Source organism: Cnephaeus nilssonii (assembly GCF_951640355.1).
Source record: "Cnephaeus nilssonii genome assembly, chromosome: 4".
Lineage (NCBI taxonomy): Eukaryota > Metazoa > Chordata > Mammalia > Chiroptera > Vespertilionidae > Cnephaeus > Cnephaeus nilssonii.
Window position 1 is genome coordinate 41,195,292 of NC_137075.1, and position 27,825 is coordinate 41,223,116.

A 27,825-nucleotide genomic window follows, 5' to 3' on the forward strand; every position below is an offset into this window, starting at 1 on the left:
CACACACAAAAAGTTACCAATGGTGCAGAATCGGGCCAAATATACATACTCCAGTATGCAGAAACACATTCATTGTATGTATTCTGCAATTGACTTTATCTTCCTCTTCTAGCTCCTATGCCTGTAGTTGGGGCGGGGGGGGGGGGGGGGGGGGGGGGGCGGGGAAGCGGGGGAAGACTCAATGGGGCCAATTCAAGATAATCATGAACTTTTCCCAGTTAAAAAATCTCCTTTGGGTAATTTCCCGGTGTTTTAAGAAGATTCTCCCTCTCCAGAGCTCTCTTCTTTCTCAGGAAGTGGGAGGGATAGGGGAAAGCTCTGTATCCATAAAACATTGGAGGAGGAGTTTCGGGTCTTCATGCCTCCCCTTGGGGCTCCTGGACCCACTGGCCTTCCCAGCAGCATGCTGGCCCACGCTACTACTGACCACAGACTCGCTATTACCCGTGACTGTGATGTCTGTGGATTGTGCATCGATCTCAGCAGGACATAAGGTGTCCCGTTTACTAGGCCTCCTAACACATCTACACGACCGGCTCTGAAAATGCTCATCTGCTTTCTCTGCTCTGCCCTATTTGAAACTGCAACACCTTCGCTCCCCCACACACACAATACACGATGCATTTCCTCTTACCCACTTCTCCCATTTGTTTCTTCCTAGCATTCTCCTCTGTTATCACACCAAATAAAAACAAATATATTCATTTATTTTGTTGCTTGTGCTACCCTTCCCCCATAAACACACATTCTAGAATGTAAATTCCATGCGAGCAGAGTGTTTTGTTTACTCTGTCTGCCTACTGCTTAGAACAGTGCCTGCCTGGCACATACAGGTGCTCTCTCAATGTTTCAGTGTTTGATGAATGAATGAATAATGAATGAATGGTTAGTTAGCTACATGATGGGATCAGACTGCTGGTCTTAGGACTCTGAGTTCTCATATTAGTCACACTTGGGAGGGAGCCCTACCTGCCAGAGGAATCAAAGAAAGGGGCTACCCCTTCATGCGCCCCAGAAATCAGGCCCATTAAATCAACTGCTACCAGAGGGACGACTCGGCCATGAAACACGTGCGCCCATCTGAACTCTACACCAATCATGAGAACCCATTGTCATCCTCCCCATTGTGACATGCTGCCCCACCCACCTAATGTCAACAGCAGAGCCATGACCACTTGGGAGGTTCTGAGATTCTACTGGATAGTTCCAGTGGGAACAGATTAGACTCTTCAGAAGAAAATTGACTAGGGCAGAATCAGAACGATCATATACATCAGAGGGGAGGTAGAGCTTGTTGAAGAAATGAAGTAAAAGAGGAAACTAAGGGGCAGAATGAGCCAAAAACTTTGGCTTGGTTTTTCTTAGCCAACTTAATATCAAAGGTCTTAATATAGAGAGATTCCTGCAGAGGCCAGGCAAGAGAGCAGAGAGATTACTTTTTAGGGTGGTTATGCACACCATTCTCATTGAGGCCTTAAAGAAAGCAGCAAGACCTAGAGCAAAAAGGGAGGTAAGAATAATGGATAATCTTTATTCTTACGTCTGTGTAAAAACTTCCAAATGTTTTGGGTTGGTGATCCATCTCTGAATATACCTACTAGCGGGACATATATTTAACTTGCCAGCATTATCCCTATCTCCTCACTGTATCCTTACTAAGGCATAATCAGATACGGGCAGAAGAATCAACAGGCTAGGCTTTGTCATGGCCAAAATGTGAGGATTGAAGGGAGAAAACTAGTTAATTTAATTTTGTTCCTATAGTTTGGACTCTTAGCTAGTTACTCTGTGTTTCATACATAGACCCATTTCGCCAATTCATTAGAAACCTCTCTGCTGGTATTTTAGGGAATCAACAATGGAAGAACACAAGGAAAATCAGCTAGATTATGAGTAAGTAATCATGATTATGCAAAGCCACATCCAAGGACCAAGGTAGGAAGCAGGTCTGCTATTGGTGCTTTCCCTCGTTTTCTAATCTCCCTTTCTCCTTCTGCTCTTATCTATCCGTCTCCCACTGCACTCCACCCCAAGGACTTTATGCCTACCTGAAATGAGAACATTTGCAAATTTCCTATCCAAGCCAGCTTTCCAGGGTAGGACTTTCTTTTCCAAAATCATCCCATTCCTACTCAAAAGTCCTTTTGTCACATTACCTTAATTCTGGTTAATAATTTCAAGGACAAACCAAGGAAAAGTTTATTGAGAGCTTCACATGTGCCAAGCACCCTTTCTAGACTACTCCAGTGTTACCATTCATTTTTGCAAATTTACTTCAAAAAAGATGTTTGCATTTTTTATTAAATTTATTGGGGTGACATTGGTAAATAAATAGGTTTCAGTGTACAATTCTATAATGCATCACCTGTATATTGCATTGCGTGTTTACCACCCAAAGTTAAATCTCCTTTTGTCACCATATATTTGACCTCCTTTACCCTTTACTACCTCCTCCCCACCCTCCTTTCCCTCTGGTAACAACCAACTGTTATCTGTGGCTATGAGTTTTTATTTGTTTGTTTGTCTTGTTTGTTTATTTGTTGTTTTCAGTTTTATATCCAACATATGAGTGATATCATAGGGTTCTTAACTTTTTTCGTCTGATTTATTTCACTTAGCATGATATTCTCAAGATCCATCCATGTTGTTGCACATGACAATATTTCAGCTTTTTCCTGTGGCTGAAAAGTATTCCATTGTATATTTGTACCACGTCTTCGTTATCCAATCATCTATGGAAGAGCACTTCTGTTGTTTCCATGTCTTGGCTACTGTGAATAATGCTGCAATGAACATAGGGATATATCTATCTTTACAAATGTTTTGGGTAGGTACTGAGAACAGGGATTGCTGGGTCATATAGTAACTCTATTATTAATTTTTGAGGCACCTCCATACTGTTTTTCATAGTGGCTGTACCAATTTACATTCCCACCAACAGTGAATGAGGGTTCCTTTTCCTCCACAATATCTCTACTTACTGTTACTTGTCTTATTGATGATATCTCATTGTAGTTTATATTTGCATTTCCCTAATAGCTAGTGATGTTGAGCATCTTTTCTTTCATATATTTGTTGGACATTTGTATGTCTTCTCAGGAGAAGTGTCTGTTCAGGTCCTCTTACCATTTTTTAATTGAATTGTGTTTTGTTGTTGACTTGTATGAGTTCTTTATATATTTGGGATATTAAACTCTTCTTGGAGGTGTTGTTTGCAAATATCTTTTCCTATTTGGTTGGTTACCTTTTTATTTTGTTGAAAGTTTATTTTGCTTTGCAGAAGCTTTTAGCTTGATATAGTCCCATTTATTTATTTTTGCTCTTGTTCCCCTTGCCTTTGAAGTCAAATTCATAAAGTCTTCTCTAAGATCAAGACCCATAAGTTTAGTACGTATGTTTTCTCTTATGTAATTTATTGTTTCAGGATTGTATTTAGGTCTTTGATCCATTTTGGGCTAATTTTTGTGTATGGTCACAGATAGCAATCTAGTTTTATTCTTTTGCATGTGGCTTTCCAATTTTCCCAGGACAATTCATTAAAGAGGCTTTCTTTTCTCCATTGTATGCTTTTGGCTATTTTGTTGAAGATTATTTGCCCATATATCTGTGCATTTGTTTCTGGAATCTCAATTCTGTTCCATTGGTCTGTGTGTCTGTTTTTCTGCCAATACCATGCTGTTTTGATTATTGTCACTTTGTAGTATAATTTGATGTCAGGGAGTGTGATACCTCTGGCTTTGTTCTTTTTTACTCCTGGTTGCTTTAGCTATCCAAGGTCTTTTGTGGGTCCATGCAAATCTAATGATTTTTTGTTCTATTTTTTAAAATATATTTCTATTAATTTCAGAGAGGAAGGGAGAGGGAGAGAGATAGAAACACCAATGATGAGAGAGAATCACTGATCAGCTATTCCTGAATGCCCCCTACTGGGAAATGTGCCCAGACCTGGAATTGAACTGTGACCCCCTGATTCATACATAGGTCAATGCTCAACCACTCACCTACACCAGCCGGCTATTCTATTTATTTTTAAAATGCCATTGGGATTTTAATGGGGATTGCATTAAATCTGTATATTGCTTTGGGTAATATGGCCACTTTAACTATGTTAATTCTTCCAATCCGTGAACACAAAATATCTTACTGTTTCTTTGTGTCTTCTTCAATTTCTTTTAATAATGTCTTATAGTTTTCAGTGTATATGTCCTTCACATCCTTTGTTAAGTTTATTCCTAGGTATTTTACTCTTTTTGTTGCAATTGCAAAGGGAATTATTTTTTTGTTACCCTGAAATTTTATTGTTAGTAGATTGATTATGTATACTGCAAATTTATTTTATTTGTTTATTGTTTCTAATAGTTTTTAGCTGGAGTCTTTAAGGTTTTCTATATAAAGTATCATGCCATCTGCAAAAAGTAACATTTTTACTTCTTCATTACCAATTTGGATAACTTTTATTTCTTTCTCTTGCTTGATTGCTCCAGCTACGATTTCCAGTACTATGTTAAATAGCAGTGGTGAGAGTTCCTGATCTTAGAGAAAAAGTTTTCACTTTTTCATCTTGAGTATGACATTAGCTGACAGTTTGTCATATATGACCTTTATTACATTGAGATATTTTCCTTATACACTCATTTTATTATTGAGTGTTTGAATCATAATTGAATATTATATCTTGTCAAATTAATTTTCTGCATCTATTGATAAGATCATATGATTTTTATCCTTTATTGTGTTAATGAGGTGTATCATATTGATCGATTTGCATATGTTGTACTATCCTTGAGCTCCTGTAATGAATCCCATTTGATCATGATGTACTATCTTTTTAATGTATTGTTGTATCCAATTTGCTAGTATTTTGTTTCAGAGTTTTGCATCTGTAGCTTTCTTTTTGGTGTGTTATTCTCTCCAGATTTTGGTATCAGGGAAATGTTGGCCTCATAAAATGTGTTAAGAAGTATTGCCTCTCCTTCAATGTTTTGAAAGAGTTTGAGAAGGATAGGTATTAAATCTCCTTTGAATGTTTAGTAGAATTCATGAGTGAAGCCATCTGGCCCTGGACTTTTACTTTTTGAGAGGTTTTTGATGGTTGCTTCAATTTCCTCACTGCTGATCATCATTCTGTTTAGATTTTCCAGGTCTTCCTGATTCAGTCTAGGAAGGTTATATATTTCTAAGAACTTGCTCGATCTTCTAGGTTATTGTTTGGTGGCATATAGGCTTTCACAGTATTTGTGTATGAACCTTTGTATATCTGTGATGTCTGTGGTTACTTTTCTTTCATTTCTGGTTTTGATTGAGTCTTGTCTCTATATTCTTTAGTGAGTCCAGGCAAAGGTTTGTCAATTTTATTAATTTTTTCCAAGAACCAACTCTTTGTTGCCTTAATTTTTTGTATTGTCTTTTTATTCTCTGTTTTATTTAATTCTGCTTTTTTTTTTTTCCCTTTGGCTAAATTTGGGCTGCATTTCTTCTTTTTCTAGTTCTTTAAGATGTAATATTAGGTTGTTTATTTAGGATTTTTTTTTGTTTCTTGATAGCCTATAATGATATAAACTTCCCTCTTATTACTGCTTTTGCTGCATCTCAATAGTTTGATATGTCATATTCATTCTCATTTGTCTCTATGGATCTTTTTATCTCTCCTTTTATTTCTTCTTTGACCCAGTTGTTTTTTAGTAGCATGTGGTTAATCTCTGCATATTTGTGGTATCCCCCCCCCCCCTTGCTTTGTGCAGTTGATTCCCAGATTCAGAACATTGTGAACATACTTGGAGACACAAGAAAACACAGAAAGTTTAATGGATTCAGATATAAAATAAATGAACAAAATGAATACTTTACCAGAGAGATTGAAACTTTAAAAAAGAACCAAATAGAAATTCTGGAGATGAAGAACTCAGTAAAAGACATGAATGATTAGCAAGCTGAGGAAAAAGAGTTGACTAGAAGGAGGAAAGAATTAGTGACATTGAAGACAGAAATCTAGAAATGATGCAGATGAAACAAGGGATTTGAAAGTAAAAAACAAACAAACAACAAACAAAAGATGAAAAAACTACAAGAACATACTTGGTATAATTTCAATCTTCTTAAATTTGTTGAGGCTAGTTTTGCATCTCAAAATATGGTCTGTCCTTGAGAATGTTCCATGTGCACTGGAAAAGAATGTATAACTGTTGTTCTGGGATGAAAGGCTCTGTAAATGTTTATTATGTCCATTTGGTCTAATGTGTCATTGAAAGCCAATATTTCCTTATTGACTTCTTGTTAGGATGATATATCCATAGCTGTCAATGGTGTATTTAGATGCCCTACTATAACTGTGTTTTTGTCAGTTTTTCCCTTTAATTCTGTTAGTAGTTGCTTTATATATTTTGGTGCTCCCTGGTTGGGTGTATGTATGTTGAAAAGTATATGTTTGTTTGTTTGTTTGTTTTTTTGAAGTATTGTTCCCTTTATCATTATAAAATGTCCACCGTTGTCTCTTGTTACTTCTTAAAATCTATATTGTCAGATGTAAGTATGGCTGCATCCACTTTTCTCTGCTCATTTGCTCAAAAAATCATTTTCCACCCTTTCACTTTGAGTCAATATCTGTCCTTACAGTTAAAATGTGTCTCCTAAAGATAACATATGATTGGGTTTTGCTTTTTTATCTAATCTGTTCCTCTGCCTTTTTATTGCTAAATTCAGCCCATTCATATTTAGGGTGATTATTGATGTATGAGGATTTCCTATAACCACTTTATCTTTTGTTTTCTGATAATTCTGTGTCTCCATCGTTTCTTTTCCCTTGTGTGTCTGTCTGTTGTTTTAGTTTGGTGGTATTCTATGATTTTTTTTCTCTGTTTTCTCTTTTTTTTTAACTAATGTGTCTCAGTTTTAGATTTTTTTTTTTTTTTTGTATATGGTTACCATTGGGTATATGCAAAAGAAAGTCCTTTTTCTTCTGAATGTATTTTAACTCCATTCCCCTTTGCAAATTCAGACCTTTACCTCCTCCCCTTTTATGTTTTTATTGTCACAAATTATCTCTATTTTTGCTGTGAGTCCATTTCCAAATTACAGTAATATTGTCTTTGCCTTCTCTCCATTTTTAATGTTTTTACTTCCTGTAAAATTTGTTTTTAAATGTATAATACCAATTTCTGAGAAAGGGTTACAATATACTGCTTCTGTCTGTCTAGTAATCAGACTGCTTCTGTCTGCTGATTACTAGACAGTTTTGTTTCAGATGTAATTAACCCACTCATAGTTTTGTTTCAGATGTAATTAACCCACTTCATTTTGTGGTGATAAATTCTCTCAGCTTCTGTATGTCTGGAATAGCCTTTTTTTTTTCCATGTATAAAGGATAACATTGCTGGATATATTATTCTTGGCTGGTAGATTTTCTCTTTCAATAGTCTAAATATTTGATTTTACTCTCTCCTAGCTTGTAGGGTTTATGCTGATAAATCGAATGGGCTTTCCTTAAAACATGTTACTGTCTTCTTTTCCCTTGCCTGCTTGAGAATTCTTTGTCATTAATTTTTGACAATTTTAATATAATGTGCCTTGGAGAAGGCCTTTATGGATTGAGATAATTAAGTGTTCTGTTTGCTTCCTGGATTCAAGGATCTAGCTCTCTCCATGGGTTTGCAAAGTTTTCATCAAATATTTGAATAGGCTCTCTATTGCCTTGTCCCTCTCTTTCCTTCTGGTAAGCCTATTACTCTTTCTGATGAAGTCAGATAGTTCTTGTAGTTTTTTTCATCTTTTGTTTTTTTGTTTGTTTTTTACTCTCAAATCTCTTTTTTCATCTGCATCATTTCTAGATTTCTATCTTCAATATCACTAATTCTTTCCTCCATCTAGTCATCTCTGTTTCCTCAGCATACTAATCATTCATGTCTTTTACTGAGTTCTTCATCTCCAGAATTTCTATTTGGTTCTTTTTTAAAGTTTCAATCTCTCTGGTAAAGTATTCATTTTGTTCATTTATTTTATTTCTGAATTCATTAAACTTTCTGTGTTTTCTTGTGTCTCATTGAGTTTTTTTCAGAACTGAAATCTTGAAGTCTTTGTCATTGAAATCACATATTTCTGTCTTTACATTTATTTTCTGGAGATTTTTTTGTTTTCTTTCTGAGCTACCTCATTACTTTGGTTATTTTAGGTATTTGATGGATTCCTTCACTGTCTAGGCATGTGAGGGAATTATATAATTAAGAGTGGCATTCTCTAGTAGATTGATAAGGAGAAGTCTTTCTTTTGTTTTCCATTTAGGGGCACTGAAGCACTGAAGGTTTTTTAGTTTCTCTTGCACTGCTCTGGCTTCTGGGATTTCCTATAGCAGTTTTATCTTTTTTTCTGTGATCTCTGAGGGTAGTGAAAAATGCCCTTTATTCCCTAGTGAGGTGGGCATCTCCTTTGTGATCAGGACTCATTGGTCTCAGGGCACCACCCGCATGGGGGAATGTGCCAAGCTGTACCCTGCAACCAGCCTCGGCCAACAGTGTAGCCACAATGAGTGGGAGTGAGATGAGCTGGGAGAGACCACCTGACACCTTTGCAGCTTTGTCTTCCCCCCCAGTAATGGTGACTGCCAGATATCACTTCTGTATCTTTACCCCCTGTCACAGGGATCAGCAGCAGCATGTGCCCACCACTCAGGGGGAAAAATACCTCCATTGTTCCAGTTCTCAGAGTCGAATACAATGTGCTCTGTAGCCCAGCACTCACCACTACAGCCTCTTCTGGGGCCTGCTGCAAGCTCTGAGAGGGTGACGGGGAGCGAACTCTGGGTGGATGAAGGGAAGTGGCCAGGCTCCTTGGCTTTGTTTTTCTGCCTGGCAATGGCAGCTGCCAGACAATTACAGTGACCTCTGTGCTCTGTCTCCACCTGGGTCATGGGGGTAGCCACAGCGTGCACCAATCACTCTGGCAGAGCTCACAGTATCACCTTGCTTCTCTAAGCTCAGGGAGTGCAGGCAGCAGCCTGGTTCTTCCCCTCTCCCAAGGCCCACAGAGAGCTGCAGGCTGTCAGTCAGTGGCACTGTCCCACGCTTCTCCCTTCCCTCCTCCCTAGCTCACTCCCACTCACCCACCTTCAGAAGTTTCAGTGTGCCTGTCTCTCAGACATGTTTGTGTGTTGAGCAGGGAATCCTTTGTTGAATTATAACTGTTTAAATTGTTGTAACTTTAAGGGGAGAGAATAGGGGAACCTCTCACAATGCCATTCCTCTGATGTCACCAATGTTTGCATTATTTTTTTTAAATTTAATAAATCTTTATTGTTCAGATTATTACAATTGTTTCTCTTTTCCCCCCCTCATAGCTCCCCTCCACCTGGTACCCACCCCACCCTCTACCCTTACCTCCCCCCCACTGTCCTCATCCATAGGTGTACGATTTTTGTCCAGTCTCTTCCTGCACCCCTCATACCCTTTTCCCCCTGAGAATTACCAGCCCACTCCCTTTCTATGCCCCTGATTCTATTATATTCACCAGTTTATTCTGTTCATCAGATTTTTAATTCACTTGATTTTTAGGTTCACTTGTTGATATGTATTTGTTGTTCATAATTTTTATCTTTATTTTTTTTCTTCTCCCTCTTCCTAAAGAATGCCTTTCAGCATTTCATATAATACTGGTTTGGTGGTGATGAACTCCTTTAGCTTTTTCTTATCTGTGAAGCTCTTTATCTGACCTTCCATTCTGAATGATAACTTTGCTGGGTAGAGTAATCTTGGTTGTAGGTTCTTGCTATTCATCACTTTGAATATTTCTTGCCACTCCCTTCTGGCCTGCATAGTTTCTGTTGAGAAATCAGCTGACAATCGTATGGGTGCTCCCTTGTAAGTAATTAACTGTTTTTCTCTTGCTGCTTTTAATATTCTCTCTTTGTCTTTTGCTCTTGGCATTTTAATTATGATGTGTCTTGGTGTGGTCCTCTTTGGATTCCTTTTGTTTGGGGTTCTGTGCACTTCCTGGACTTGTAAGTCTATTTCTTTCACCAGGTGGGGGAAGTTTTCAGTCATTATTTTTTCAAATAGGTTTTCAGTATCTTGCTCTCTCTCTTCTTCTGGCACCCCCATAATTCTGATGTTGGTACGCTTGAAGTTGTCCCAGAAGCTTCTTACACTATCTTTCAAATTTTTGGATTCTTTTTGCTATTTGCTTTTTGCTTTTCCAGTTGAGTGTTTTCTGCTTCTTTGTATTTCAAATCTTTGACTTGATTCTTGCGTTCCTCTAGTCTGCTGTTGGGTCTCTGTATAATATTTTTTATTTCAGTCAGTGTATGTTTAACCCTTTGCACTCGCTTGCTTTTTTCTCAATTCCTTTATTCTAATGCTAACCGTGTCGAGTCACTCAACATCCGAGTGCAAAAGGTTAATTTCTAGTTGGTCCTTTTTCATATCCTAGAGGGTCTCACTAAATTTATCGGCCTTTTCTAGGAAATTCTTGAAAAACCTTATAACCGTGGTTTTGAACTCTATATCCAGTCATTTGTTTTCCTCCATTTCTTTCATTTGTGATCTGTTTCTTTGTCTCTGCATTTTCGCTGCTTCCCTGAGTTGGTAGGGTAGCTTTGTGTGCTAGGTGTCCTATATGGCCCAGTGGGTCGGCCTCCCCAGTTACCTGAGGTGGACATTCTTGGGTGCACCCCTTTGTGGACTGTGTGTACAGCCTTGTTGTAGTTAAGTCTTGATTGTTGTTGGTATCACTGGGAGGAATTGACCTCCAGGCCAATTGGCTGTGAGGATCAGCTGTGTCTACACCAGGAGAACTTCTGTGCTGGAGACAGCCTTATGGGACCAGACTTGCAAAATTGCAAAAGCCTCTGTGCTCAACTTGGATGGGGCAGAGTCTCAGGGTTGAGCAGACAGTCTTGGCTTCCTGTCAGCCCTGCCCTTGTGCACATGCCTCCAGACCTCTGCCTTTCACGGCTCCCCTGAGTTTCCGCCTGACAGTCCAGATTCCCCCCATAACAGCGTGGGTCCCCAGGGGCTCACCCGGAACTGGGGTTCAGTGCAGTCAGAACTGGGGTTCAGTGCAGTTGGGAGCTTCCAATTCCCTCCTGCTAGGGAAAGCCAGCAGCAACCTCAGCAGTCCGTCTTCTCTGCGTGCGTGTCTCTGTACCTCAGTCCTTTGCAGCTCCTCTGAATCTCCGTGAGCTTTTCTCTTTCCTTCTAGTTGTAGAATTTCCACTCAGCCAGCTTTCTTGTGCTTCTGGATGATGTCCATTCTGTCTTTTAGCTGTAGTTTTGAAATTGTTGTGCGAGGCAGCAGTTTAGGTGCTTACCTATGCTGCCATCTTGGTTTCTCTCCAATGTTTGCATTCTTAAAAGTGAATGCTTTAGTCATATTTATGTGCTCAATGGCGTGATTTCCCATGATAGTTCTCAAGCTTTCTAGTAGGCAATGGAGAAAATTTGAGATGGGAGGGAGGGGAAGACTAAAGCCCTTCCTGCTGGTGGAAACCTCTTGTGGCTCTGCACAAAGCTCGGCCCAACCATAGTGATGTGCCAGCTGCCTGAAAAGTACTCAATAAAAGTGTATTGTATGAGCAGATGTTTGTGAAAAATGTGTACGAGAAACCATTCTCTTCAATACCCTAGGAGATTTAGGGAAGCAAAGCTTCTCCTGGAATCAGAGTGGAACACTCTGGACGAAAAAGCTTGAGGAAAGAGCTCCATTGCTGACTGAGTTTGTAGAGCATGATTAAGAAATATAATTTCTTAAGAATGAGAAATAAAAGGCTTGCTCCCAGAAAGAGTGATATTAATAAATTATGGGTCTATTAGATATCCCCTTTAGCCCAAAGTTTGTTGATCTTAAGATAACTGGCCCTTGTTCATTTGGGGGGCTGAGCCTATAGGTCAAAGAAACTGGAAATCTTAAGACTGGCCCAGTCAAAGAGGAACATTAACAGTTTGAACATGGACCTTGAAAAGGATATGCAGAGAATAGACGAAGCAAATCAGGAACTTCTCCTCAAAATCCACGAGAAAGAAGATGAGATTCAGAGGTGAGTGTTAGGGTTTCATATGTGAAACTCCCAATCTAAAAAGAGGGGAGAAGGGTGAAGAAGAGACATAAGTGAATTTTCCAGCTTGCTCTAGAGACCTCTATCTTGTATAGCAAAAACTTCCTTCTTCATTCTTTGGCATTTCTCTTTGGCTTATGCCCTGAAATATGGTAAGTTTCTAGCAGATTTCTAAGAGACTAGGTGACACTTACCTGAGTAGGAAGAACATTGTGTGTGTGAGTTGGAAAGCAGGGGAGTCTTACTTCTCCTACCTTTCAAGTGAATCTGATTCTAAGGATCCAGGAAAGAAGGGTTCTAAACTTGAGATTTGTATTTGTTGTCATTGAAGTACCCTTAAAACTGATATCTGTGTTTTATCAGTTCTGAAACTGTCCGCTTCTCACAGTTTGTGCTTGTGCCATTCAGGCTGGAAAGTGAGATCACTCAGACCAGAGATTCGGCAGAAGATGAGGAGTGGGAGAAAGAAAACTGCACCGCACTGGAAAGGGAAAGAGCCTTGCAGGAGCTGGAAGAAGAAACAGATAGACTTGTAAGCTAGAAGCTGGGGAGCGCCATTGGATAAGTTTTATTCCTCATCCTGTCCCTCGTCAATTGTCAGAAAGGCTAGCCCTCCCTTTTTTTATTCAAAGAAGAGTCAACTGAAAAGTCATGGTGGACAAAGAACATAGTAGATGCAGAGCCCATGGACATAGACAAGTGTGGTGATGGCCAGAAGAAGGAGGATGAGGGTTGGGTGAAGTTGGGGAAGGGGGAAGGGGAACCGAGGCATCTGTAATAGTGTCAATAATAAATTTGAAAAAGAAGAACTAAACGTATTTAATTAAAATAAAATAAAAAGCCATGGCAGAATGGGTTCATGCATAGAAAGGGATGTGTGGAAGGCAGAGTTTCTTTGATAACGTTTAATATTGGTAGGCCCTACATGTGGGTATCTCTGTCTCTGGAAAGTTGGTGTGTATATATTGAGATCAAACCACAGGTGCTTTATGAAGCAAGGTAGAGTTACTGCAGGAAAACATCACTGGGGTGAAATGGAGAACAATCCACCGAATAAAGAAGGATGGTGGTGTACAGATGCACACTTACACTCTACCGCTTTCAACAGGAAAGGAAGAATGAGACTCTGGTCCACAGTATAGAAGAACTTCAAAGAAAGGTAGGATGGAGTGCTGTGTTTCCCCAGGGTCCCCACATCATTCCCAGTCATCAAAGAAGCAAGGAGGGAAATCATTATAGAGGAACCCAGATGTCAGGGAGGCCTGAGCTGGGGGTGGGTACTACTCCTGCTCCACTCTCTTGAGGCTGAGCTTCATGACTTAAATGCCATTGATTCTCCCTGGAAGCACCAGGTCAGAGCAGCGGGTGGGATATCCAAGGTATTCAGTGATCCCATGGGTTCTTCATTCTATCACAAGAAAAGGGATTCCAACAGACACTGGGTTGAAGTAATTGACTGGAGCCTTTGTGGTGAAGTTAATTTTACTTTCATCAGAGACTTTTAAAAAACAAATTCCAAGAATTCCCTTTCCCTTATCCAGGCATTCCCTCTACCCCAACTTCTACTCAGAGTACAGTGGATTTCCTATGATTACCCCACTTTATGACCCATGCCTGCAACCCTGAGTGACCCAAAATTGGGTTCAGGGGAGTAGTCCTGTTTTGAGTGGACTCTAGCTTTGGTGGCTAAGACTAGTGAGAAGATGAAAGTAGAATTAAGATGTTCCTGTGTATCCACCAAGGGACCATCTCCTGGTAGTTTGTTTGTTTGTTTGTTGTTATCGTTTTGTTAAACCTCACCTGAGGACATTTTTTCCATTGATTTTTAGAGAGAGTGGAAGGGTGGGGGAGAAACAGAGAGAGAGAGAGAGAAACATCGACACGAGAGAGACATATTGATTGTTGCCTCCCATATACTCCCTGACCTGGGCCAGGATTGAGCCATAACTGAAGTACATGTCCTTGACCAGAATCAAACCCACGACCCTTCAGGCTGTGGGCCGGTGCTCTAACCACTGAGCAAACCAGCTAGGGCTCTTGGTAGTTTTTATCAAGACCAAGTTACTAGCCCCCATACATCAGAAAATGCCTTTGTCTTCTATAACTTTTAATTTGATGTATTTTTGTTTCTTTAAAATGCCCTTTTTTTTTTTAAACCATAGCTTACAAGAAAATCACCTAAAGCAACCAGGTCTGAAAAAGGCAATCTCGAGGGAACCCCAGAAGAGTCACAGGTAAACAAAAACAACTATTTTAAATGGGTTTGGGGTATGTGACCAGGAAATAAGCCTTCAAGTGGAAACAATTGTCAAGGTTGGAATGAATTGTTTGCAGTTTTAGTCCCTGTCAAGCTTAAGACAGAGCCACTGAATGCTGAATTCTACTCTGCCGTTAGTAAGAATTTTCACTCTGAAGCCACGTATTTTGTTCTCACTTCCATCAGGAAAAGCAGAGCACAAATACATATATAACATTGGAGGTAGTTGAAGTCTGTAGTTTAAATCCTGGCCCCAGCATTTAGTGTGGTTGATGTATGAAGTTGGGCAATTTAATCAGTTACTGCCAGCCTCGATTTGAAGATTGAATGAGGTTGTGTATATAAATATTTGTGTGGATAAAATATTTTTTTCCCTTTTTTGGAGGGCTAAAACTTTTAAAAGTCACATAATTTTAAGGTAATTATTTAAAAGTCTGACTGAAATATATGTATGAATTCAGAGGAAGAACTAGGATTTGTAAATCTACTATGCATTAGACAGTTCACACACCTTGCCAATAATTCCAATCCAGAAAGAATTTGTTCAATTGTTCACTTAAATATTTTGTAACCGACCGGGTGAGGCTGCGCGCCCCTGGGTTCAGGTGAGGCCACGCGCCCCTGGGTCCGGGTGAGGCTGGATCCCGGGTCCGGCTGAGGCCATGCGCCCCTGGGTCCGGGTGAGGCCACGCGCCCCTGAGTCGGGTGAGGCCGCACCCCTGGGTCCGGGCGAGACCAAACCAGAGGGAGTCGGACCTGCATTACCACCATTTGTCCACCATCCAGAACTGAAAAGTCAGTGCTGACATGTACACATAAGGAACTGGTGGACATTGAAATTGGGTCTCAAAAGATCTATTGGTCCAGAAAGAAACTCACTACAGACTGATTCATTTGCCTGTCAGCATAACTATTATTGCTCGTCTCACATTCGGTTCTTATAAGTATATTTCTAGTAACACATAATCTCACTCATCTAGGGGAAATGATGAACAACATAGACTGATGAACAAGAACAGATCCAGAAACAAGGAGGCATCGATCGGACTGTCGGGCCTCAGAGGGAGGATAGGGGAGGGTTCGGGGTAGGGGGGAGAGATCAACCAAAGGACTTGTGTGCATGCATACGAGCCTAACCAATGGTTAAGGACAACAGGGGGGTGGGGGCATCCGTGGGGAGGGGTGTGGAATGGGAATGGGGGGATGAGGACAAATATGTGACACCTTAATCAATAAAGAAATTTTAAAAAATAAATAAATAAATAAATATTTTGTAACCTACAATGGAATATTATGCAGCTCTAAAAAAGAAGGAGCTCTTGCCCTTTGCGACAGCATAGATGGACCTGGAGACTATTATGCTAAGCAAAATAAGCCAGTTAGAAAAAGACAAATATCACATGATCTCACTTATATGTGGAATCTAATGAACAAAATAAACTGACAAACAAAATAGGTCCAGAGGCATGGATGCATGGAACACATTTAACAGATCTCCATGGGGAAGGGGATGGAGGGGCCAGGAAGTGATTAACCAAAGATCATATATATACACATATATGCATAACCCATGGACACAGACCATAGTATGGGGAAGACCTGGGGTGGGGCAGGGGTGGGAGGAGGGGGGCAAGAAAGGAGAAAATGGGAACTATCTATAATACTGACAACAATAAAAAGGAAAGAAAAATCCACCCTTCCATCCATATCTCAGAGTTTGCTTTATTTACTTGGAGTGATAAGACTTTGTTATTTTCTGAGCATGGCAAAAGTATCCCCATTGTCCATATGATGTATATAGTGACCTCTACCTACTAAGCTCATCACACAGTGCTTGGCATTTCTCTGATTTTGTTCCAAAGCTAAGTATCTGGGCACAACCACAACCATCTGATCAAAGATACAAGATTAATTAAAGACTTATTTATTTTCTTCAGAGAGCAGATAAACTTCTAAATACTTTCTATAGAATTAGTCTTTGTCCTTGCCTTCTCTAACTTTAGTTTCTTAAAACCACACTTAAGCCCACACTGTACCATATGTATGAAATCTCCAAAGATATGAACACACTAAAAATAAAAACAGAAAATGAAAGAACAGTGAATTACTCCCCTATCTTCCACTGGCCAATTAGTGTTGATGACTGAAAAAAATACAGGAAGTCCAAATCTACCAAGTAAACTTGCTTGGCCATGCTTATCCAGGAAATTTATCTGGAAAGAAAGAAATCTGGGGCCTGCAGGTATAGTGTACATTGGGAAGAAATGAGAGCTCAGACTAGAAAGGATTATGAAGCCCCTTGACTTCCTTTGCCATATAACTACAGCAGTCAGGAGTTTTTCTTCCTTCTTCTCTCCAGAACAAGTTTTTCTGACAGTCACCCAGCCAGAATCTAGTGGTGACACTTTAAGTCCGGCTGTGTTGGCTATGTCAGGTGAGCTGAGCTGATAGACAATAGATAGAGAGTTCCAGGCATTGTCAGAACAATGGCTAATTTTTCCTGGCAATGACCAGCCCAGTGCTAAAGAGTTCTAGAGGATTATTAACCACTTGAATCATTCCCTTTTGCCCACCTGTGTCTTAGAATCATCAGGTGATATCTCTAATTCTATGAAACATACAGCATTTCTTTTGCTTCTGGTCCTCTTGCATGTGGGTGATCAGTTCAGCAGTTTAAGAGGATGCTTGCTTCAACTCCTTGTGACTCACATCACTGTCTTGAAAATAGAGTCCTGAGCACATTTGGTTGTCTGGCCCTGGATGTAATTGGTTAGAAGGGAAAGGAACTGTTGGAAGAGCACAGATGTGAAATAATGGTACCTAGATGAAAGGGAGAACAATAGGGTTGAAAATAAAAGGAGGGATATGCAGTCATGACTGCTCTAGCTACAGAATAAACCCCAACTGCACCCATTTCTCTCTGTCTACTACTACTACCCTTTTGCAAGGCACCATAACCTCTCACACTAGCCTCCTACCTAGTCTTCCTGCTTCTACTCTTACCCCTAAGCAATGTTCCATGCATAGAAAAGTCCTCTTTAAAAACACAAATCAGATTGTGTCTTTACTACTTCGAGATCTTTCCTGGCTTCTCACTGCAATTAGAATAAAGAATCAAACTAATGTTAGAAATTATAAAACCCCACAGAATCTCATCCGTGTCTAACATTCCTTACCTCATTTTCTTCTTACCAGTCTCTCTTATGTTCCAGACACATAACTTTCCATACACACCAAATTGTGCTACTTCACAGTCTTGGCCCTTGCTGTAACTTCTGCATGGAACATATTTCTTCCAGATATCCATTTATCTAATATTTATCACTTAGACATCGGCTCAAATAGCATCTCATCAGAGAGGCCTCAGCCAACCACCTATAATAGCTCTTACACCATCACTCACTCTCACCACATTACTCTGTTTTCATTTCCTTCATAGCACTTATCATTATCATGTCGACTTATTTGTTATGTCCCCCAACTAGAATGTCAGCTCCGAGAGGCAGAAAGCCGATCAATCCTATCACCCCTGTATCTTCAGTGCTCCCCCTGCCCCCTCCTGTCACTCCAGCATAGTGGCCAGTAGAGAATTGGCTTTCAACAAATATTTAAGGAAGGAAAAGAGGGATGAAGGGATGCAGAGAGTGAGGAGAGAGTGAGCAATTTATAAAAGGAAAAGAAATAGTGAACTTTTTCAAGATTGATGTTTTCCCTAAGAGAAAAGGCTAAAAAGGAAGTTGAGAATTGAAGTTTAGGGATGAAGGCAGCACTGATGGATAGAAGAGGTCAAAAGTTTAGAAAAGCAGGTCCCCAGGCAGCTGCAAAGGATGCTGGATGGTTTGGCTCCTCCATCAAAAAGACATCTGCAATCTGGCCTGATGTACTCCAGCCACCTTCGAGAGAGCATTTCAGAATGGGGTCCCCTCTGGTTTTCACTTTGCTGTGTTACCAATCTCCTTTCCTTTCTACAGGCTAAGTTACAGCAGCTGGAAGCTTCCTGTGCTGACCAAGAGAAGAAGCTGACCAAGGTAACGGCAGGAATTTCAACGTTACTTTTCCCAAAGGAAGGGAAACCTGATCCTTGGTCAGACCATCTAATGCATTCCTCAAATGACTGAGTTCGAATAGGATTCCAGATCCAGACCATGAGGGGGCCATGGAGGAGAGGAAGAAACATTAATACAGTCCCCTAGGTTTACTTCTTTCTGACATTGTTACAGGGTACATTCCATAATCCATAAATTCAACAAATTAGTATATATTCTTCTCCAACTGTTCCCAAATATTTCCCGTTGGGATTGGAAAATACCGCTTGTTTATCCTAAAAAAAATGAAATGAGTACATACATACAGCGAAAACATACTTAGAACAATTCACATTTGGGGTCCTGATGTAGAATGAAACAAGCATACTCTTGTTCTTATAGCAATTTACTGAGAGAACTTTAAAACTGAATTTTGGCTTCTCAGGTAATGGAAGACTTTGCATTTGTGGTCCAGCTCTGTGAAGACCAGGCCCTCTGCATAAAGGTATAGCTCCTAAGTAAAGGGCTAGCAAAGGGTTTGTTAAGGCACAGGATGAAATGTAACCAGGCTTTTCAAAGAATACTATCTCGAACAATTTTAACTCTTCAAGGTGGTATTACAAAAGACTTCAGGGCCCTCGAATCACCACCACTAATATAATTCTATTGCTGCCATGGTCGCCCAACCTGTCTGCTCTTAAATTAATAATGAGCACTTTGCCTATTTATAATCCCTATTACCCCAGGGTCCTGCCCAATGGTGAATTGTAGTGAGAGATCAATAGTGGTGGGGTGGGGGTGGGGAAAGCAGACAAAGGGGCAATAGGAATACCAAACATTCATGTTACAATGTAATAATACATGCTTATTATGATTAGAAAAAGCATAAAGCTTCTCATTAGTAACTGTGGTTTCTTTTCTTTCCCTTTGAAGAAGTACCAGGAAACTTTGAGGAAAATAGAAGAAGAATTAGAGACTCGTTTCCTTGAGAGAGAAGTGTGAGCTTTGGCAAACAAAGGAACATCCTGGTTTTAGTGGTAACTCCATCTCAGCCTGGGTCAGAGCAAACATTTCTCTGACCAGTTCTTAGTTGGAATTGAGGGTGCCCCAACATCACAGCTTTCCCTGCCAGTGATCTGGTGGACCTCCATTAAACCACACCAACATTAAAGTGCAGGTCCTCCTCCCATTCTTCTTAAAAGACTTGAGAAACACATCTCCCTTTATAAGTGTATCATATTATCAATTATTCAAGTTTATATTAAGGTCAAAACATATGTTTTAGAAAGGCTTATTGGTCAGTCACCTTGATAAGTAGGACATTTCTTATATATTACAGAAAATGCCTTAAAACTTAATACCATCCTCATTTCCTCCAAATATATGAAAACAAAACCATATTGGATAAAAATGAAACTAATCCCTAGACAAACATTAAATCTACCATAGTATAAAACTCAAACTATATTAAACTATGAACATTAAAAATTAGAAATGAGGGGCAGGGATGGGTTGAGGTGGAAGAGGATATAAGAGGGATACATAGTGATGGAGGGGAAACAAAATTTAAAAAGTAGAAATGATAAATAAGACTCTAAATGGTGAGAAACCAAAACTGAAAATCTCACTTCCATTTCTTGACCCTCCTTATAAGTCAAATCTAAATTTATTCAAGAAGTATTTCTATTTATTAAATAGTTTGGAATCTTGGGAATCAAGAGAAGGAGACCCAAACTGCATTTGGCCTCTAAATAGCCCAAATACTCACTCACTGTGGCCTGGGGGTAAGGGTACCAGTACTGGGAGATCCTCACCTCTAAAGGACACCTTCAAGATTGCCCAACTTCTTCTTAAGCGTTAGCTATGGCTTGACTTCTAAGCTAAGATCCTAGAACAAGGCTGCCCATGAGACCTTTCTGTGCTATCCAAAGGTAGAACCTCGTCACCTACTGAGTTGTCACTGAGGAACTGATTTTTTTAATTAATTTAAATGTAAATATCTACATGTAGCTACAATAGTGGACAGCTATTTAAAAACAAGAATCTAAAATTGTTTTTAAATAACCATAATATGAATATTTGAGTGTACTTTATTCAATCACTATTTTGGTTCTTTTCCCCAAGATCAAAAGTCTTGAGCATGAGCTCGTCAAGAAAAGGGTATAACAGCCAAAATAATAAGGTAAGCACTCCACTGCCCCTTCAGCTTCTCTCAGTGCCATTGCCTCTCAAAGGAGTTTCCTAAATACCACAAGCCACCAATCATCTACCAGTCTTCCCATGTGTATTTTCCAAGAATAGTACCAAACATCATTCCAAGGCATTCCAAATCTAAACAAGCAAAGAGGGTGCTGAGGAACAATTGTCTTCATTCTTTTTGTAGACACACAAATGACATGTTCTGAAAGAAACTAGCCTAAGACTTAAGGGAATGAAGAATGGAAGCAAGAAGGAACATATAACTGAGGGTACGCTTTATGGAGAGGAGTCCAGCACACGACACATAACCACTCATTCCTTCCATCTCCCACAACCACATACTCTTTTCCTGATGAGCCCAACATGGTCCTGAATCTTTCACAACACAGAGCATCAGGCATCTCTCACCGTCTAATCAGAGTTGGCCTGAGTTAAAACATAGGAAGTCATTGCTTCTTTATGTCTATTTATATTTAACATCATGATGTCACCAGGATATATGCAAAGGTCTGAAGGAAATAGAATTGGATATAAAGCACCAGGCCTCTTGGCCCATGTGACATCTTGTAGCAGCAAGTACATAGGACAAAAAAATAAACTGTTTGGACTTTGCTTTTGTAATTTATATTGGCTTTAGAGACAAGGTTGGCATTCACCAGAAATGTTATGTTGTTGAGATATATGGTCTTTATAATCTAAGAAAAGAGAACTTATCTGTTCCTTATAAACAAGTATCAATAATTAACCATTGAGCCCGAGCGGGTGTGATTGAGTGTCGACCTATGAACCAGGAGGTCACAGTTTGATTCCCCATCAGGGCACATGCCCAGGGTTGTGGGCTCTATCCCCAGTAGGGGACGTGCAGAAGGCAGCCAATCAATGATTCTCTCTCATCATTGATGTTTCTATCTCACTCTCTCTCTCTCTCTCCTTCTCCCTTCCTCTCTCTGAAATGAATAAAAACATACTTTAAAATAGTAATAATTAACCATTGATTGTCCTTGGAGTCATCCAGATGTTTAGATATGTTAGACAATGTTCACAGTGGCTATGGTTCCCTTTGTCTTGAACAAGATAGTCTGGCCCCAAGCTTGCATAACCCCTCAGAAAACAAAACTGAAATTAACCTCTCTTGAACCAAGCTTGGCATGCTCCCTGATGTGTCCCACCATCTACTTCCAGTGGCTATCAGTGTTCCCTCTGACCACCTGTCAGAGGAAAAACAGTTATCTTTATCAAGATTATCAATCCCATAATGGTTTTCTGACCTATGATGGTTGAGCAATCTTTATAGAGAGGCTGCCTGTGCAACTGTCCAGCTAGCATGCCACTTGATCTCACTCCAGCTGTAACCAAATCTGTAACCCAGAAAGTTTCTAATTCCAGTTCTGTGAGCCTCACTTCCCCCACTTTGAGTGATTATAATTTCTGCACACATTTTTATTTTAAAAGTTAAAACTAAAATGAAATAACTAAGAAAATATTTTAGAATAGAGATACCACAGAAATTCAGGATCTATCATCACCCTTACATTTTTATAACCTTTAAAACTTATCCCTTTGAATAAGTTTGTATGGTTTTCAAAGCCTGTAACTTCTCTTAAGGATTACTGGCTGAGGAGAAGGTAAGGGTGCACCTGAAAGAGCCCAGAATCAGAATGCCTGGTCTCTAGGAACACTGATCTTTGGCAACATACTTTACCTTTCTATGCCTTCATTTATTCCTATCAGTATGTAAAAAGCAAGCATAAATTTTACATATTTTTTTTATCTTTTAAATTTTCATTTTTTGCCCTAGCCAGTGTGGCTCAGTTTGTTGAGAATTGCCCCATGCACCTAAAGATTGACAGCTCTATTCTCAGTCAGGGCATATGCCCAGGTTGTGGGTTCACTCCCCAGTCGGAGTGCATGTGAGAAGCAACTGATCAATGTTTCTCTCTCACATCAATGTTTCTCTCTCCCTCTCTCTCTCTCTCTCTCTCTCTCTCTCTCTCTCTCCCCCTCTTCTTTTCTCTCTAAAAATCAATAAAAACATTTTTAATATTCCATCTATCTATTTATGCATATCCTATCTAATAAAAGAGTAATATGCAAATTGACCATCACTCCAACACACAAGATGGCTGCCCCCATGTGGACACAAGATGGCCAACACAAGATGGCCAGCAGGGGAGGGCAGTTGGGAGGGTCCAGGCCTGCAAGGGAGGGAAGTTGGGGGCGATCAAGCCTGCAAGGGAGGTCAGTTAGGGGTGACCAGGCCAGCAGAGGAGGGAAGTTGGGGGTGACCGGGCCTGCAGGGAAGGGTAGTTGGGGGGGACCCAGGCCTGCAGGGGAGAGCAGTTGGGGGGGACCAGGCCTGCAGGGGAGGGAAGTTAGGGGCAAACAGGCTTGCAGAGGAGCATTTAGGCATCAATCAGGCTGGCAGGGGAGTGGTTAGGGGGTGATCAGGCTGGCAGGCAGGTGAGCAGTTGGGAGTTAGCAGTCCTGGATTGTGAGAGGGATGTTCAACTGCCTGTTTAGGCCTGATCCTACTAAATGGGCAGTCAGATATCCCTCGAGGGATCCCATATTGGAGAGGGTGCAGGCTGGGCTGAGGGACACACAACCCTGTGCACGAATTTCGTGCATCGGGCCTCTAGTTAAAATATAAGATATTACCTAAATATTATGTAACATTAACTAATGTTCACTGAATATTATTTTACAGTGATGGTAGCTTCCAGAAATTGCTTATCAATGTTCCTTCTTCTCCCAGGTTAATTCTCTCCAAAATAAGGGAATATGGTTCTGTAAAAGGTAAGTAAATATCTTTGAGTACACTTCCTGGAAAACTGGAAGTCATGCTTAGCCATCCTGGCAGAAAGCAAAGTCTAGACAAGGAGAACCTTGTATACACACACACATACAAAAACAGTTAAGTCAACAAATTAATATCATAGATGACTATGTTTCTCAGTTCTAATGTTATGACTTCTTTGTTCAAAGGCAATTACTAATCCCAACTTTCCACTATTAGAAAATAATGGCCTAATGGCCATCAGAAACAAGAATCATTCACCTAAAACAGATACAGCAAATCTCATCTTACTCCATTTTCCCTTTAACAATTTGAATTAGCTTGATGTATCTAGTTCCCCAGTAGCATCAGTAGATTGAAAATGGGGAGATCATTTTGTGGTTCATAAGCATGATGATTGGGTTTTCATGCTATTTTGTACAATATTCCTCCTTCAAACCTTGTTACAATGTCAGTACATTACCCCTCTGACATGGAAAAAAATGGGGAGAGAACTTCTAAATGCAAGTATACTACTGCCTAACAGCACATAAAAGAGAGAGAGAAATGACTATGAAAAGAGATAGCACCTAACACTATCCAGCACATAAAAATTGCTCAAAAATACGTGTTAAACTAAATAAGAACTCAAGATTCAAACAACTGAGTGGATATTATTAGTTCTGAGGGACTCACTGTGATTGCAAAGTAAAATTGGTATTCATGAAGCCCTTGCATTTCCAAGAAAAGGTCAAATTGTGTTCAATATAATCTGTTTAAGAAGGCATAGAGAAACATATATTTAAAGTGGTTTGAAATAGGATATAAAAAGATTTCCATCAAAATAGTTAACATGAAATTATTGATGCTTAAAGGTTAGCTTCAATTGTCTGGAAATTTTCCTACCAGATAAGTGATGCATTACTTATTTTGATATCTCTAAATATAAAGTTTTCTGAACAACTAGCAGAATTTCTTCACCTATACTTTAATACCAGTACCCAGCCTGGAATTGCCTGCACAATTTACAATAGCCAAAATCTGGAAACAGCCCAAGTGCCCATCAGTAGATGAGTGGATAAAAAAGCTGTGGTATATTTATACCATGGAATACTATGCAACAGTAAAAAAGAAGAATATCTTATCCTTTGAGACAGCATGAAGGGACCTGGAGAGTATCATGCTAAGTGAAATAAGTCAGTCAGAGAAAGACAAGTATCACATGATCTCACTCATATGTGGAATTTAATTTAAAAAATAAACTGATGAACAGAGTGGATACAGAGACATGGAAGCATGGAACAGAGTGCGGAATCTCGGAGGGAAGGCAGGGGAGGGTGGGTAGGTGGGAGGTAATCAACCAAAGACCTTGTATGCTTATATGCATAACCCATGGACATAGTCAGTGGGATGGTGAGGGCCTGGGGCAGGGGGTGAGGGTGGGCTGGAGGGGGTCGGTGGGGGAAAAAAGGGGACATATGTAATACTTTCAACAGAGAGTTGGTATCCAGAAGAGAGCTTCACAACATCCTGCAAGTCTAGTTCATCACATCAAACTACAAATGTCTTTCCTTTTGTTCTGCTCTGACATCCTGTGGAGCACTGACTCAAGAGATAAGAAAGCTAGGTTATTCCTGGGATTTTCCCTGGAAATGTCATCCCAGAGATGTCATCGCAAAACCTTCTCATGAATGTTATATCCAGCTTCAGGGAGAGTGGTGGGAAGAGCCTTGTAAAGGGCTTCTGATTCTAATTCTGACCAAGATGCTGTACTAGAATGGATCCTGGATCCTGTCACCAAGATTAACTCTATAGGAAAACTTTAAAAGCTGGTGGGAAAGGGCTGTTTTTGACTGGTGGGTGAAAGTAGGTAGTGAATTTGTCCTGGGGCAGGAGGAAGCCCAGCACAGGTAGATAAAGGTAATACAAAAACAAACAAAAACGGTGGATGTTTCCTCCTGCAAATCATTTTAAAACCACAAGTGCAAAATAATACACCAGTTAAAGAAGAAATAAAGAATACCATAGGGAAATTTATAAAAATTTATCAGGAAATATTAAAAGTAACATGAGTGAAAGAGAAATACCATAGTTATGGATAGGAGGCCTTAACATCATAAAGATATCAATTGTCTCCAAATTATTAACAGAGTCAATTCAGCCCTAACCTGTTTGGCTCAGTGGATAGAGCATCGGCCTGCGGACTGAAGGGTCCTGGGTTCGATTTCGGTCAAGGGCATATACCGTGGTTGCGGGCACATCCCCAGTAGAAGGTGTGCAGGAGGCAGCTGATCGATGTTTCTCTCCCATCGATGTTTCTGACTCTTTATCCCTCTCCCTTCCTCTCTGTAAAAAAAAAACAAAAACCAATAAAATATATTTAAAAAAATATAGAGTCAATTCAATTCCAAACTCCCCAAAAGATTTTTCATGCACTTGAATAAAGTTCTAAAAAATACTGTATATGGGAGAGTAAGGATTAAAAATAACCTGGCAATTTTAAAGAAGAGCAAGGAGTGGGGAACATGCTCTTCCAGGAATTACTATGAAGCTACAGCAATTATGATTGTGTAGTATTGTCACAGGGCTTAGAAAATTGACCAATGAAATAAAACAAAAATTTCTGAAACAGTGCACTTATAGAACATTGATATGTGACAGTGATTGTATGTCAGAGGGGAAAGGAAGAATTGTTCAATAAATATGGTGAGGAGAAAATGGTTATCCATATTTATAAAATAAGATCAGATTATTACTGTTCAGTATATACAAAAAGCAAGTCCAGATGTGTTGAGGACTGAAATGTCAAAAACAAAACAAAACCAAAAAAATGGGCATTAGTTATCTACGGCTGCAAAAAAAAAAAAAAAAAGAGAGAGAACTCATGGACATGGACAACAGTGTGGTGATTGTGAGGGTGGATGGAGGTGGAAGAGGGCAAAAATAAAATAAAATAAAATAAAATAAAATAAAATAAAGATTTTCAAAAGTAAAAAAAAAAAATGACTCCAAAACTTAGTGGCTTCAAACAACAAACATTTGTTATTTCACAGTTTCTATGGGTCAGGAATTTGTGAACCACCTAGCTGATGGTTCTAGCTCAGAGCCTCTTAGGAGGTTACGGTTAAGATGTTGACCAAAGTCATAGAAGGCTTGGCTGGGACTAGCGGGTCAATGTTTAAGGTAATTTATACACACATCTGGCAAATTTTATTGGTTATTGGCAAGAGATCTTAGTTCCTCATCTCGTGGACCTCTCCACAGGGCTGATTGTGTGTCCTCACAGCATGACTGCTGGCTTCCTCCTAAGCGTAAAGAGGAAGCTGCACTGTCTTTAGCATGCAGTCTGGGAAGTCACACACTGTCACTTCCACAATATTCTCTTCTTTTGAAACAAGTCATTAAGTCCAGTCCACATTCCCATGGAGGGGAATCTCTTGAAGGGAAAAATATCAAAGAATTTGTGGACATATTTTTTAATCATAAACTCTTAATAAAAGAGTATCTCTTAGGCCTTCAGGTAGGGAATGATTTTTTTTAAAAAAAAAAAAACAAGACACAAAAAGCATTGATTCTAATTAAAGAAAGGGCTGATAAACTAGACTTTATTAAAATTAATATTTTTTTTGTTCTTTCATACGTTAGAGCAAGTGAAAGTTATAAAGTAGAGGGAAGATAGTAAAATACACACAATGGAAAAGGATTTATATCAGATATAAAGGACTCCTATAATTAATAAGAAAGCCCAAACAACCTACTAGGTAAACAGGCAAGAGAAAGCACATAAGACCAATAAGCCTATGATCAGATGTTCAGCATCATTGTTCATCAGAAAAATAAAAACCAAGACTATGCTGAGGCATTACTTTACATCCATTTGATTGGCCAATTTTTTTTTAAATTTGATCATATTAAGTGTTGGGGAGGATGCAGATTCACAGAAACATACATCTTGCTGGTGAGGTATAATTTGGTACCACTACTTTGTAAAACAATTTTCAAAAATAAAAATAAAACAAAAAATAAAGGAACAAAATTTCAGACAGTGAGAAATGCTTGAAGAAAGTCAAACACAGTGATAGGAGAGAGTAGCTATGGGTAGGAGCTGCCTTTATAAGGGATTGTTGAGAATAAAAGCAACAATGAGTGGGAGACATCTGACTACCAAGAAGAAGCTAGACATGCATTTACCTATGACTTATTATTTTGTTTCAGGTTTTCTAACCTCTAGTTAACCATTTCTTGGCTTTCTCTTTGCAGGATTTTTCGATACTCCTTTTTCACCACCCTGTTTTTCATCAGACTTCTGGGCTACTTGTTTTTCCATATCAGTTTTATAAATCCAGATGTACTTATCAACGTACTGCCCAAGATACTGAGCAGGGGCATCTTGTGGAAGCTGAGAAGCTTCCTGTTTCCATCTCTCACGCTTGAGACAGAGGACATGCTACCCCACTGATCCCCAAGAAATATCCTTGAGCGAAAGAATCAAGTGGTGTCAGTCTAGGAGACAGCAGAACTTGAGGAGGGA

At 39.6% G+C, this 27,825-nt stretch overlaps 1 protein-coding gene across 1 annotated transcript; it reads left to right on the top strand.

Annotated features, from left to right (window-relative positions):
* Positions 1-1,167: 1,167 nt before the first annotated feature.
* On the top strand, positions 1,168-27,753 carry TMCO5A (transmembrane and coiled-coil domains 5A; the record flags this gene model as incomplete). Its single annotated transcript, XM_079767768.1, has 12 exons — positions 1,168-1,284; positions 1,849-1,893; positions 11,870-12,019; positions 12,446-12,569; positions 13,146-13,196; positions 14,200-14,271; positions 18,266-18,322; positions 18,765-18,824; positions 19,253-19,317; positions 20,444-20,501; positions 23,274-23,314; positions 27,555-27,753. Exons 2-12 carry the CDS (start codon positions 1,859-1,861, stop codon positions 27,751-27,753), a joined length of 912 nt encoding a protein of 303 aa, XP_079623894.1. The 5' UTR covers positions 1,168-1,284; positions 1,849-1,858.
* Between the last annotated feature and the right edge of the window lie 72 nt (positions 27,754-27,825).